At 38.4% G+C, this 14460-nt stretch overlaps 1 protein-coding gene across 1 annotated transcript; it reads left to right on the top strand.

The window, feature by feature from the left end:
* Positions 1 to 842: 842 nt before the first annotated feature.
* tmprss3a (transmembrane serine protease 3a) lies at positions 843 to 13303 on the top strand. Its single transcript, XM_015601225.3, has 13 exons — positions 843 to 959; positions 1438 to 1702; positions 3316 to 3432; positions 4711 to 4824; positions 5014 to 5137; positions 5983 to 6111; positions 7936 to 7982; positions 8795 to 8960; positions 9422 to 9597; positions 10360 to 10455; positions 10557 to 10699; positions 10806 to 10958; positions 12041 to 13303. The coding sequence occupies exons 1-13, from the start codon at positions 843 to 845 to the stop codon at positions 12101 to 12103; spliced, it is 1710 nt and encodes a 569-aa protein (XP_015456711.3). The 3' UTR covers positions 12104 to 13303.
* The last annotated feature ends 1157 nt before the right edge of the window (positions 13304 to 14460 follow it).

The following is a 14460-nucleotide window of genomic DNA, read 5'->3' as shown; positions in this document are numbered from 1 at the left end:
GAGTGGTTTAGTAATTGGCCTTTATAGTTAACATCATTACAGATTAACTATTACATCCCTCTTATCTTCTCTCTTCACATCATCAGTCTATCCTCCCATCTTTCTCTATTATTTCTTATTATTTTCTCCTACACCACTGACCCAATGAGTTCAAGTAGTTTAAATATGACCATCTTAATTTTTCCTGTGCTAATCCTTGGTGTCTTCATATGCCCAATGCCCCAGTGCCTCCAAATAGGTATGCCGGCCCATCTGTAACCTGATCAGGTATCCAGGGAGACGCAATGGTCACCTGATCTTCTCCTAGAGTGACACAACTCCTCAGTAAACCCCAGCTCAGGTATCCCGTCATACCTGAGAGAGAGAGAGAGAGATGTCCAGTTATTGCGAAAGACCAAGGCCACAGCGCTTGCTCACTTGTGGAATAATAACAAAGTATGAGGATACTATAGCACTTCTGGGTAAGTAAGGGATACATTGTAGACTCAGAATGTTAACCCATGTGACTCCAGGATTACATTTATATATTCATTTTAGGATATAATAGTTGATTGCATAGTATTTATCATGAAGCAAATATGTAGTCTAAGTTGCTTCATTCTATGGATTCTGTTTAAATGTAGCCTAGGAGTATTTTAGAGCTCTGAAGGATTATTATTATGTAATGAAATGGAAAAAGGCAGACTTGCTGGGTTAGTCTAAAGTTACAGAAGTGAAGAGTTCAATCCTGGATCTACAGGTTTTTTCCGTTCTCTTCTCACACTTATTACACTCATTAATCTTACTTTTATTCTTTTCTCTGCTTGAGAACGTGTAGGAACAATGTCTGTGTGAAGGTGGCTATGGCTAATCCTGATGGGCAGGAGGCTGAAGTGGGCGTACCCGCTGAAGCTGGGCTAACGAATGGAGTTTTGGAGGCTCCAGCAGGTGGAGAAGAGAACATTGCCACACAAATACAGGTAAGTAAGTGGTCAAGTTCTCAAATTAAATCTTATTAACCCTTTCATCATGTATTTTAATTTTTTGATTAATGTTGTGTTGCACATAACACTAATTAACACCAACTGTTGTCCATTAGAATAGAGCATGAACCAGCCAATGAAAAAAAAACAGCAGCTCAGTCAGCATGGCAGCTCCTTAAAGCCAACAAGGCAAAGTGAAAAGAGCTCATTTTTGCTATTTTTATGTGATTTAAAGTTTATCTTACTGTGTAGGAATGGTTTGTGACATTAAAAGGTCAATATCAAATAAAAAAATATAAAATAAAAATGTTAAACACTGGCTTCCAATACAATAAAGAAAGATTTTAGTTAACTGGATTTAACTGGACTTTATATTAGAGTATTATATTCTTCTTTTGTGTACATTACAGGTAGAAAACAGCATTTTTATAATTTATATAAAGTATGGTGGTCAACACCTACAGTATCTCCACAGGCTGGAGGGACAGAACAGACGTGTCCTTCCAGAATAGAGGTGCTCTCTGTTGGAGATGAGGACCATCCAGCCCTTGACACACCTTCCACCCTCAATGTTAGCACCCTGGAGAGCCACAATGGCAGCCTGGCAGGAGAAAACAGCACCAATAAACCTGCCACTGAGACCACCGAAAGCACAGAGTGTCAGCCCGATGCCCTCAATAATATCCAGACTCAACCCTCTCCAGCAATGCCTGTTACCAAAGTCCAGCCTTTTCTCTCAGGTAAGCAGAGCTGTGCATTGAAAAGAACTTGGCGATACAATACGGAATAATACATGGGTTATGATTTAATATTTCACAATTTATCATGATACTGTAATAAAGGTGATATACAGCTCTGCAAAATAATAAGAGACCACCTAAAAATGATGAGTTTCTTTGATTTTTCCAAATTGAAAACTTCTGGATTATAATCAAGATGAAGATGGACGATCACAAGCCATCAAACCAAGCTGAACTGCTTGAATTTTTGCACCAGGAGTGGCACAAATTTATCCAAAAGCAGTGTGTAAGACTGGTGGAGGGTTAACCAGGGTTATTCCACCAAATATTGATTTTGAAACTCTTCTTCTTCTTAAAACTTTATGAATATGAACTTGTTTCCTTTGCATTATTTGAGGTCTGAAAGCTCTGCATCTTTTTTATGATTTAAGCCATTTCTCAATTTTCTGCAAATAAATGCTCTAAATGACAATATTTTTATTTGGAATTTGGGATAAATGTTGTTCGTAGTTTATGGAACAAAACCACAATGTTCATTTTACTCAAACATATACCTGTAAATAGCAAAATCAGAGAAACTGCTTCAGAAACTGAAGTGGGCTTTTATTTTTATTTTTTTCAGAGTTGTATTGTGATTGTTTAAACCAAATTTTAAGAAAAAAATCACAAGATGTAGTACAACACTGCTATCTAGCCTAACACAAGACTAAATGAACCCGTGTCCAACACCAATCTTTACAACTAAACTAATAAGTAAAAAACTATACTGTGATTGTGAAAATCTATACTGTGATTGCAAAACAAAATATTGTGATACATCAATATTTTCTTACACCCATAAAGGTAAGAGAGAATGAAAAAACAATAAGGTTGAAAAACACTACATTTTCCTTCTTAAACTGGAGAAATTATCTCTGACAGTGCTAAGCATTGATTATTTTGCTGTGTAGCTAATTTTAACCCCTGAGACAGAACAGCATGTGGACTTGAGACACTGGTGTTATGCTGTCATTACAACTTGTATCAAACTTTATAGAAGTAGTTATGCTCTGTTGCATTTACCTCATAAGCACACACTTGACATTACATTTATCCAGATCATATTAAACTATTTAAAAACACTTCCAAAAATAAAACAATTGCCTAAAAACTCGTTAACCTCAACTGGAAAATCTGGAAAACCCACTTTTCACACTGTGAGCATTGTCTCAGACTAGCATAGTTAGCAATGCCAGTTGATAACATTAAAGGGTATTTTGCACATCCAAACACTATAAAAACCTGTCCACAGATAAAAGTTGGACAAATACTGTGTTTACAACTGATATTATGATACACAAAAACACATAGAAGTACTATTGTAAATGTGGGGGCAGCCATCTTGGATAAATAAGTTTGTATTAAAAACATTACTGCTAGTATCTACCCAAAAATGAGACCAAACCCACTGTCTGGAGTACTTACATGACCGTTTACATGGTTGCTTAACAAAACAAACAGTATAATTTAGCTCAATTTATTATTTATATTTGTTTAAGTTATTCCGTAGGTGTGTATTGCAGTGTTTACAATGTGCACATGTTTAATTAATTAACTCTTTCCACCACCCAAAGCTGATCTGGTGGAGGAGAAGACTCTGCGAGGCCGCTTGTTTGCGAGAAGGATGGAGCTGTTAATCGGCGCCTGTGCTTCACTCGGGGTCATCCTCGTGCTGGGTATCGGGCTGGGAGGTGAGTGGGTGACACACTGCCCGTAAAGTGCAGTGAGGTGGAGTAGACTCACGGTGGCACGTAGACGCCCCAACCGTCGTAAATAATTAACAGCCATGATTGTATTGCAGAATGTGGGGCCCACCAGTCCAAAACTGGGAGATGTGTAGAACTCTGCTTACAAAGTCTGATTAAATTTTACAGTGTCACATTTCTATACTGTCTGATCAGTAATGTATAGATTACAATGATTAATGCCATTAAATATCTTCCTATACTTCACTTAAATGTATTTAAACAAATGTATTATTAACATGTAACACGAAATTGTGGATGGTGGATAAAGTGGATACAGACTTAAAGATCTGGAAGGAAGGCAAACAGACATATAGACAGACGACAGACAGACAGACATACAGATAGTTAGATAGACAGGCAAATATACAGGCACACAGACCGGCAGGCAGTCAAGCAGACAGACAGCAGACCAATAGCTGGACAGGCAGCTAGACAGACAGATATTTAGGCAGACATACAGATACAGATAATTAGGCAGAGAGGCAGACAGACCTGCAGGAAGGCAGACAGACAGATAGTTCTGCTGACAGATAGGCAGGCAGAAACACAGATAGACAGTCAGTCAGGCAGGAAGACATACAGAAAGACAGATAGCCTGGCAGGCACACGTAAAGATAGACAAATAGAGGCAAGCAGACAAATTAAAAAAAGAGAGACAGACAGACAGACAAACAGATAGTTAGGTAGAAAGGCAGATATACAGGCATACAGATAGGCAGGCAGTCAAGCAGGCAGACAGCAGACCAATAGTTGGACAGGCAGCCAGACAGACAGATATTTAGGCAGACATACAGATACAGATAGTTAGGCAGGCAGACAGACAGACGTACAAGAAGACAGACAGACAGATTGTTAGGCAGACAGATAGGCAGTCAGTAAGGCATGAAGCAGAGGCAAGCAGACAAATAAATAGCAAGCAGGCAGAAAGACATAGTTAGGTAGAGAGGCAGATATACAGGCAGGCAGACAGACAGGCAGGTAGTTGTTTGGTACACAGGCAGATATAACGACAGACATACAGACAAAAAGACAGTTAGGTAGATGGGCAGATATACAGACAGACAACAAGATAGATAGATAGATAGATAGATAGATAGATAGATAGATAGATAGATAGATAGATAGATAGATAGATAGATAGATAGATAGATAGATAGATAGATAGATAGACATACAGACAGACACAGGATGAACATGCTTACACACCTGTGTTTTCCGCAGTGGGTCTGAGCTGTGTGGGGAAGTTCCGCTGCAGCTCCTCTCGCTGTATCAGCAGCACTGCTCAGTGTGATGGACATGTGGACTGTGAGCACGGCGAGGATGAGCTTAGTTGTGGTATGTTCAGCTTCATCATTATCTGTTAATTATTTCATTAATCTAATTTAGTTCTACATCGCATTATTTATGCTATTTTTTATTCTATCTGTGTATCTGTCGAAAGAGAAGTATTGTCTCTGAATGTGTGTATATGTGTTGCTCAGGTGTGTTGGGTAAAGCAGGTGAATGTGCTCTCTCTCTCTGCAGTGCGTGTGAGTGGGAAGAGCTCGGTGCTGCAGGTGCTGAGTGAGGGAGTGTGGAGCACAGTGTGTTCAGAGGACTGGGATCCTGAACTGGGATTCTCTGCCTGTAAACAGCTGGGATACTCCAGGTCAGGCTCTGAAGTGCTGCGTGGTGTGAGGGGGAGGTTGTTCTTGAAGTTAGAGAAGTTACTTTTACATTTCTTTTTATTATTAATAGATACAGTATCTGTGAGATCCTGTAGTGTTTGGTCTGCACGTTTGTGGTCCTGCCCTGTACCTTTTAGTGTTGTTTGACCTGCAGTAATACACCAACTTGGTAACACTATCTTACAAAGGGCCTGTTAAAATCATATGTTAGATTAGGCATGCAAAAGCAGGACAACCCTGAGCTTTTACACTGAACAATGTAAAAATTTAAAATAACAACTTTTTTTTATTATTTAACTGATTCCATTCACTTCATTGAACTCAGGTTCCAATCACTTCCATGGACCTGCAAATGTGGTGAGTGTAGAGAGCTTCATGGAATGTTTTTTTTTTATGGCCAAGCAGCTCGATCCAAACCTCACATCACCAAACACAAGACAAGAGAGAGGATATTTTTGGCAATATAGTGTAATTTGACTGCTCTAGGCCGGCCCTACAGTCTAACTGCTGCTCATCCAGTCAGAGTATATCATAAGTTCAAACTCCACCAATAGCTTGTTGCTGCCTTGTGACTGTAACCTCAACTCAAACTGGATAGTTGATCAAACTGAGATACAAAACGAAAAAAAACTTAAACATAACCAAATTAAACTTTCCCACCATAAATATTCTAAAAAAGAAATATGACCCTGCTTTTTCAGTGAGGTGATATCTCTTTTTGTTTTTCTTAAGCCCTTCCCCATAAAAACAATATTTCCACAAGTGCACTGACATGCTGTGTGTCATGCTGACAATTGTTTTTCTTCTTTCCCTGGCTCTCTCTTAGCTACGTGAGGTCTGGATCTCTCCTGCTCTCCAACATTGAACAAGAATATCAGAATAGTCTTGTGTCAATCAACTTGAGCCAGCCAGGTCCACTGCAGGCCATCAAAATACACAACTCAACCAATCTCAGGTGAGAAATGTTATTACTTTATACCCTGATGATGTGGTTATAATCAGAGATGTATAGTAAGGAAGTAGAGATATTTTACTACTGTACTTAAGTACTAAAATACTGTATGTGTATCTACTGTAGTATTATTTTTTGTCCTCCTTCCACTTTTACTTCACTACATATTTTTAGTGAGTTTAATACTTTTACCCTGTTCCATTTTTTATGTGCTGCATCGTTATTTTTTACAATTTTGATATTTTAATATTAGGAATCATTTAAAACCCACATTATCAGTAAAGCCAGAGCAGTAGATGCTCTGTACTGTCACCAGGTTTGATGAAGCTGCTCATCAATAAGAAGACCTTGCTGCTCCTGTTCTGCCTTTTACTCTGAGAACTTTCCACTGCTTTCTGTAATAACTACACTAATAACTTAATAACAGTAATACTTTTACTTTCAGTAAACTACTTGTAATACTTAAGTTCTTGTATGGGGCTTAAAGAACACGTCTGCTTCTACTCAAGTCACTTTTTTTAATAGGTCACTTGTACTTTTACTCTGGGCCTCTAGCACTGTATATATCTCTGTCAAAATCACCATTATTGGAAATATAACCAAAGATTTTGATGACAGTTTGGCTTGGATCAATAGGGAACACTTTTTCATGGTCATACAAAAAATAAGAAACACCCCTTTTTGTTTTGGAGCATTTATATTGGTCCATTCATCATTCAATTTTAAAAACAATGTAAAAGAATGCCCAAGATCCAAAGAGGTCCTGTGCATCTCCACCAAATGTCCATAATGCAGTTCCATAAAGTAGTAGATGCTATTCTCCCTATTACAGACAGTGGAGCATCAGTATGATTCTGAAACGGATATTTTACGGTAGTTATGCCACATAAGGTTGCTTTAATGAACAATTAATAGAATCAATTAAGTATTTACAGCACAATTAATAATTAATCTGTAATAGACAGTATTACCACTTTATACATGCTAACTGAACACTGACTAAAGTGTATTTACCGTGAGGTGAAACAAAAGACAGAAAAGTGTCAATTATACAATTATAATACAAGTATGCTTATAATGTATAGTAGCTGTTGTGAAATAAGAACTCTTGCAGAACAGGTTGGGGTTTGCTCACACTTGATGGCTTAACGTTAACCAACTTATACAGTCATCATGAAAAATAGCTGCATCCAGAAGGAAGTGCTGCATTGCAAAGTTGTTCGAAAGGAAGATAAAGGTTAAAGGGAACTAAAAATGATTACAAATGTAGTCTGATTTGGGCAATGTTAATTGCACCAAGCACTGAGTAAGCACAGTCATTTAGCAGAAATTGGGGAAGCTAAAGAACATTAGGACATTAATGCTCACTGAAACCTTGGCTAGCAATGGCCTGATCTGTTTCAAATAAAATATAGAACTGATACATGGATGGTATATAAGATCTCTGGACTTGCATCACTGCTTCACCATGTAATTAAAGCTGCAGCACTTTCTCTCTCTATGTAAACTAACCTTGACATCTATCCAGCTGGACATACACACAAATACTATGCAGCCACACACACACACAGGGAAAAGCCCACATAAGGGAGGATTATTTGAAGCCTTTGTTCCCTAGCCAGCCCATTTTTTAAGGATTTAAAGTGGTCTCCTTGGTTATACTTAGGAATTTGTTATTTAACAGCCCCCAAGGCCCTGTTTGACCTCAAAGTGGACTTTTAAGCAACTTATTTCTGACTTGTGACTTGTTTCTGCATTAGTTTCACAGTTAGTTGTGTACTAATTTTGAGTAATAATGCACAAATCCTTCTACCCTTCTCTCTGCAGTAGGACAGAGTGCAGCTCAGGAAAGGTGATAACTCTGAAGTGTTTGGGTAAGCATGAGGCAATAATCTGATACTCAGCATACTCTATTTATGATGTTTCTGATATTGATTTCAAGCTAAAATACTGATTTTATATATTACAGTAATGTATAATATAAGTTGTCAAAATGGCTTTTTGTGTAATTAAAAAAAACTCCAATGTCAAGAAAATTGGGTCAAAAGAACTATCCAATTTATTTGGTAATAATCTTATTATAAAATACTATATTATACGCATATCCAAGTTAAGAGATTTTATTTTGGTGAATGTGGCTTTCTATCCCTTTAATTGAAACTTGACATTGATACTTGATACTTGACCATATGCTTATTATGTATGTAATGTCTCATTCTTTTGCCAATGATTTCCGATAGAGATTAAATAGCCTATTCTATGAATATTTAGGTGTTCTTCCATTTAAAACTGTTTTGGAACACCTTAGGGTTCTCCAAAAGAATTTTAAGGAACCTTAAGGTTTAAGGAACCTTAAAGGATCTTTGAAGGTTCCTCAAAGCACCTTAAGGTGATCTTTCATAGTTTCACATTTAAGAATCTCTAAAAAAAATTAATACTATTATAACATCTGCATCATGAGCAGTTAAATGCCTGTGTCAGCAATTGGTGCACTATAAAGCAGTCGAATCACTAATTACAACAGAATTAACAGAATACATTTGGACGTACAGTCAGTGTAGCGCATGATTAATCAAAAACCATTAGATGACCTTCCTTACCAAAGGTCTAACTATCGCAGTCTGAAATAACCCCATTTCCTTTTGTAATTATCTTTCTGTCTGTGTGTGTGTGTGGGTGTGTATAGAGTGCGGTTCCAGGCCTCAGTTCAGCACACGTATTGTTGGGGGTAACCTGTCCCTAGAGGGTCAGTTTCCCTGGCAGGTGAGCCTGCAATTCCAGAATGAGCACCTGTGTGGCGGCTCTATTGTAGCAACACGCTGGATACTGACGGCTGCACACTGTGTTTATGGGTGGGTAAACTCAAACACTCCATTACTACTAGATTTTGGAGCATTGCTGTAAGGATTTGATTGCATTCAGCAACAAGAGTATTGGTGAGGTCAGGATGTTGGATGAACACCACCCACCTAATTCCCTTACTCCCAACTCCCATCACAAAAGTACTGGACGTACTTGTGAATATATTGTAATTATATATAGTGCCAATAGATCTGTGCTACCTGCCCCAGCGAGTCCTATTCTACTGGCAATACTTCTCTACAGGGCCTAGGCAAACAGTGTGTGTTTATTTGCACATCTGAATCAACAATGGGTTGAACTGAAAGTAGCTGAATGCATCCATTAGAATGGAATTCAGAAACATTTTGACATATAGTATGTGTACTATATAAATAAGGATTTAAATTATTTATATAAGGGTTAGGATAAGGTTATTTTATGATTCTATTCTAATCTTTTGTGTCTTTTTCAGTTTTGCATTCCCCCAGGTGTGGACGGTTCTTGTTGGACTGACCGAGCAGCCGGTTAGTGTTAGTGGAGCAAAGTATCTCTCTGTGGAGAAGATTATTTATCACGCCCGCTATCGGCCCAAAGGCCTGGATTACGATATTGCTTTGCTTAAACTGGTGGAGCCACTTGCATTCAATGGTAATAGCTATCTCCTTTTTACATTCTTTTACATTTATTCTAAAATAATTTTTACATTTACACTGAGACATATTCATGTTTTAAAGGTCTCCTTCCACTGAAATCCATTGTTCTTGTTTTTTGTGAAATACTATAGGTCTCTCTAAGTTGTATATGTATGCTGCATATAAAACAGTTCTTCAGCCTCCCTTGTCTGCAGTAGCTAGTAAATGAAAATACTCAGAAATACGAGTCGATCAGAAAGACGTTAAGTGTCTGTGTCAACCAGTGAGTTCATGGCCTCAACCACCTCAGCTCAGGACTGCCCACAGGCAGAGCTGAACCCCGGCTATAGCAGAAGGAGCTAGCTAGCTAAGGAGGAGCTCACAGCTCTGTTTACAGAGCTAGTTAGCGATAGCTATCTTGCGTAAGTAACTGTAGGTTTAAATCGGATCTCCGGTTGATTTTGCGCTTTACCGAGACCTTAAATATACAGTAGGAAAGCACAGTTTAACAAGGTACGTTATCAATGCTGTGGGGAGTGATCCGCGTGGTGGCGGGGAGAAGGAATGATCTGTGCGGCAGCATGGAGGGAAAGTGGAATGAGATCTTTAAGATGGTTTTTAGCTAACCATCTTGAGACACTTTTGGACAGAGTGTATATTTGAAGGTAGATTCCTCTCAGGGTACAACTGGACCTGATTTTATAAGGAATATGTTAATTCACACACTGTTTAATAGTTCTATACTTGTCTCAGACCTCCTATTACATCTCTTCTTCAGGCCTTGTTGAGCCCATCTGTCTGCCCAACTTTGGAGAAGAATTTGAGGATGGGAAAATGTGCTGGATTTCCGGCTGGGGGGCGACTGAGGATGGGGGTGAGTTTGAAAATATCTTTGTAAATAAGTGAGTTTGTAAAACAGAAGTACCAGATCTGACATTCTTTCATTTGAACCCATAATGGGGTACCCGTCCACAGGTGAAGCCAGTGTGTCACTGCACTCTGCGAGGGTGCCGCTTATCTCCGCCAAAGCCTGCAGTCAGCCTGAAGTCTACCAGGGCTACATCTCCCCCGGCATGATCTGCGCAGGATACCTGGAGGGAGGAACCGACTCCTGCCAGGTAGCTTTAGCATATGGCTTAACTAAAAACCCACCTGCTAAAACTAGAACTGTGTTCTCTGGAGTGGTAGAACTTTATCCAGTTACTCTAAGCTGATGCTTCACAGGGGGACAGCGGTGGTCCACTGGCCTGTGAAGACTCCTCTGTGTGGAAGCTGGTGGGGGCCACAAGCTGGGGTCAAGGCTGCGCTGAAAGAAACAAACCTGGGGTGTACACACGCATCACACAGGCCCTCACCTGGATCCACCAGCAAATGGAGGTAAGAAAAAAATATGGAGATTGAAAATAGAGCATAAAATATACAGACTTAAAATGAAAGATGTGCAAAATGCCCTTTGAGTGATGCCAAAAAATTATAATAATATTTTTTTTATAAAAAGAGCCATGTTCCTCATAGTATCTTCTCGCTTATACATCTCTGTGAAAAGACATGGTCCTACTATGGACAGCAAAATATCAAAGATAGGAGGGTTTTTTAGAGGATTTTCACACATACCAGACAAAAGTTTGGATTATTTAAATTATTTCCTACATTGTAAATTAATATGAATAAAATAATGTCATTCAGCAATGAAGGAACACATAAATAATCATGTAGTAACTTAAAAGTGTTAAACAAACCAAAATGCTGAAATGTGAAGCATTTAGGTGCTCTTATCTAGGGTGCTGTTAACTTGCAGTTTCTGAGGCTGGGAACTGAACTTATCCTGTACAACAGAGGAAACTCTTCCTTTTTCTTCCCTGGTGCAGTCCTGATGAGAGCCAGTTTCATCATTCAATTTCTTTAAGTATTTAACTCTTGACGAGTTCAGCACAGCTGTTAACTGAAAGCCTGAATTCCAGGTGACTCTACCTCATAAAGCTGACTAAAAAAACACAGAATTTAAGGTGTGTCATAACTTCTGACTGGTACTGTATATGGTTTTATAATAGAGTAGAGCTTTGAACAGTTGCTGCCCTCTGGTGTTTTTACTGAGTTATTGTTAAGTTTTTATCATAGAGGCAGTTTCTGAAACATGGACTAAACCTAGTCTTGGGCCACACAGCATTCTACATGGAGATTTTTCACTGAAAGGATGATAGAGTTTAAGACTAAGCTTAATCCCTGTCTAGGAAACTAAACTTTAGGGCATAGGGTATGCTTTTTAATCACTTTTACTATAGAAAGCCAACTTAGACCATCCAAACCAGCTACCAAAACCAGTCGCTTTGGACAAAAGTGTCTGCTAAATGTAATCTAATGTACCAAAATAACCTTTTTTTGCAGGAAGTATTATTATTATTGCTGGTGGTGGTGTTATAAATACTGACACGTTTGACACATCTTTATTTTCCCTACAGAGAGAAGAAACCCTGAATCCTTCTCCTGTCAGCTCGGACAACATGAACAACAGGCAGGACTAAATGCAAAGAACTGAAAAGAAAAAAAAAAAATAAAGTTGGTGGATTATTTGTGGATGAAGAACTGTTTCCATCAGAGCACTGGACTTCTGTCATCCTGCACAGACCAGTCAGCAAGACACTGACAAATATCCAGTTCAGACAGAGGATGCATCAACCTATGGTAAAAACACTACAGTGGACTTTGGGAAATGGATGAGCGATAATCATGTTTTAAAACCCGCCTGCCCCTTTTTTTGGTCGACATTTTTTTAGTTTAATGTCACCTTGATTTAAGCAGCCACCACACCCATGTTACTCATGTCCCACCATGATCCTGTGACATTCCATGATCCTGTGACACTTTATTAATGTAAGTATTATGTTTTCTTCATTAGAAATGAAAGGGTTTTGAGGATCATGCATCAGAATTATCTGAACTTGGGAGAGAAAGAGCTGTTTAACTTGTAGTAATTCTAAAGTTTTATCATAACTTGTGCTGACCACTTAAGTTTTTTTAAGCAGCATCGTAATGAAAAAAATAGCAGCAAGTGTGTTTTATCAGTATTCAGAGTTTATGCAGAATTGTTCAATACAGATAAAGGGATATGAGGAAATGTGTGTTGCAATTCTGCTCTAAACACCTAGATGTCTTAAACACTCATGCTGATTTTACCTGCTCTTAAACTACTTTATAAAAATGCACTCCCAAAAGGGGCTTAGAGCTTAGGGTGAGAAATGAATTGAGACGAGGAGGAGAACTTAAGCACCAACCGGAGTCCCCTGAGAGACTCGAACAGCTTGAACCAAAGAAAAATGCTGAGAAATTTAGATTAAGGTACAATTTCAATGAATTGTGATGCTGATTTGAGGTCTTATCGCCAATGCTGGCTTACTGCACTAAAACACCAGCATTGTTCTGTATTTTATTGTACAATTTTTAATTCCCAATTTCTAGATTTATGAGTCATTGTCACAAGTGTTGACATGGGCATATGAACAGACATAAAAAAAAGTTTGCAGCAATGCCCACAACTGCTGCATTAGTGCACTCCCAAAGATCTTACTGCTACTTTCCATTAATCCACACACCCATAAGAAAAATAGAATGGTTAGTAGCTGCTGCAGACACTCTTCTGCATTCTGTCCCTTTGTACAAAGCTTTGAATGCCTGTCTTCACTGGCCTTACAAACACAGAATCATTTTCTAAAACGTTGTTTCATTCTTTCTGCAATTTTATTTTTATTACTTAGAAAAACTTCTTAAGTCTAATACACAAGACTGCCATAATTTAGAATGGACTGCCAACCATAGAAAATGGTGCGACATGATTGAAACGTCATGCTTGTGTCTTTTAACAGAAAGATACTTCAAACAAACTACATTTGAATAGCAATAATATAATAATAATAATAATAATTATATGAGTTGTTCCTGGTGGACGCGGAAGACCCATTCCAAGTGTTTTAAGTGATGTGGAAGTTTGTAAACTGCTACAAATACGAGCATGTATAGCCACTCAATGTAAATAAATAAGAAGGTGTGAATTTCACATTTTGTATTGAGATTCTGAATCTTTTTCCCTTTGATGAGAATTCCTTTGCTTAAGTATCTGTACATCCTAAATGTAATCCTTACATTGTTACATTCCCTTTTCTTTAACTTTTAAGCAGATTCTGAAGCATACTTCTATACACTGGCCAGCTTGCTCACGGCAAGAGTCATGTGGCCTTCACTTTTAATCTATTAGTGAAAAGACACACATATGCTAGTGAGCACACATGCCTGGAGCAGTGGGCAGCCATCACTGTGGCCTCCAGAGAGAAATAACATTGGTAGCTTACTAAACCTGGGCATCGAACCCACAACCCAATCATACCAGGTATCGAATCAATAACCCAGTGCACTCACTGCTAAGCAACTTTAAAGCAAGAAAAGCTTTAAAGTTCCTGTCCTATGACATTTGGCATGTCAGCTAAGAAACCATGTTAACAGCCACTGGGAAATTCACAAATCAAAGAGCCAGTTTCCAATGTTTTTTTTTTAAAACAGCTAGTGATTGAGTTCTAAAGTGGGTTAATCTATGTATCTAAAACCAACCCACAGTCCTATCATTTCTCAGTACTGTTGGATTTTGGCAGATACAGATAAAACAGAACAAATTGACCTTTCCATCTGCCTTGCATTACAGAAGAGACCTTCACTCACTTCAACAGCTTGTTTAAATTAATCTGTTCAACTTGATCAAATGTGTCTGTGGGATAAGCTCCCTGTGCTTAGTGGCGAATTAGTTTTAGAAACGTACAGTAGAAACACGTAAGGCATCGTTTTGTAACTTAAGCTAAAACCAATTCATATTTTACAAAAAATCTGCATTGTA

The sequence above is a fragment of the Astyanax mexicanus genome, chromosome 11 (assembly GCF_023375975.1).
Source record: "Astyanax mexicanus isolate ESR-SI-001 chromosome 11, AstMex3_surface, whole genome shotgun sequence".
NCBI classification, from domain to species: Eukaryota; Metazoa; Chordata; class Actinopteri; order Characiformes; family Acestrorhamphidae; genus Astyanax; species Astyanax mexicanus.
This window is presented reverse-complemented; position numbering and strand designations above follow the sequence as displayed.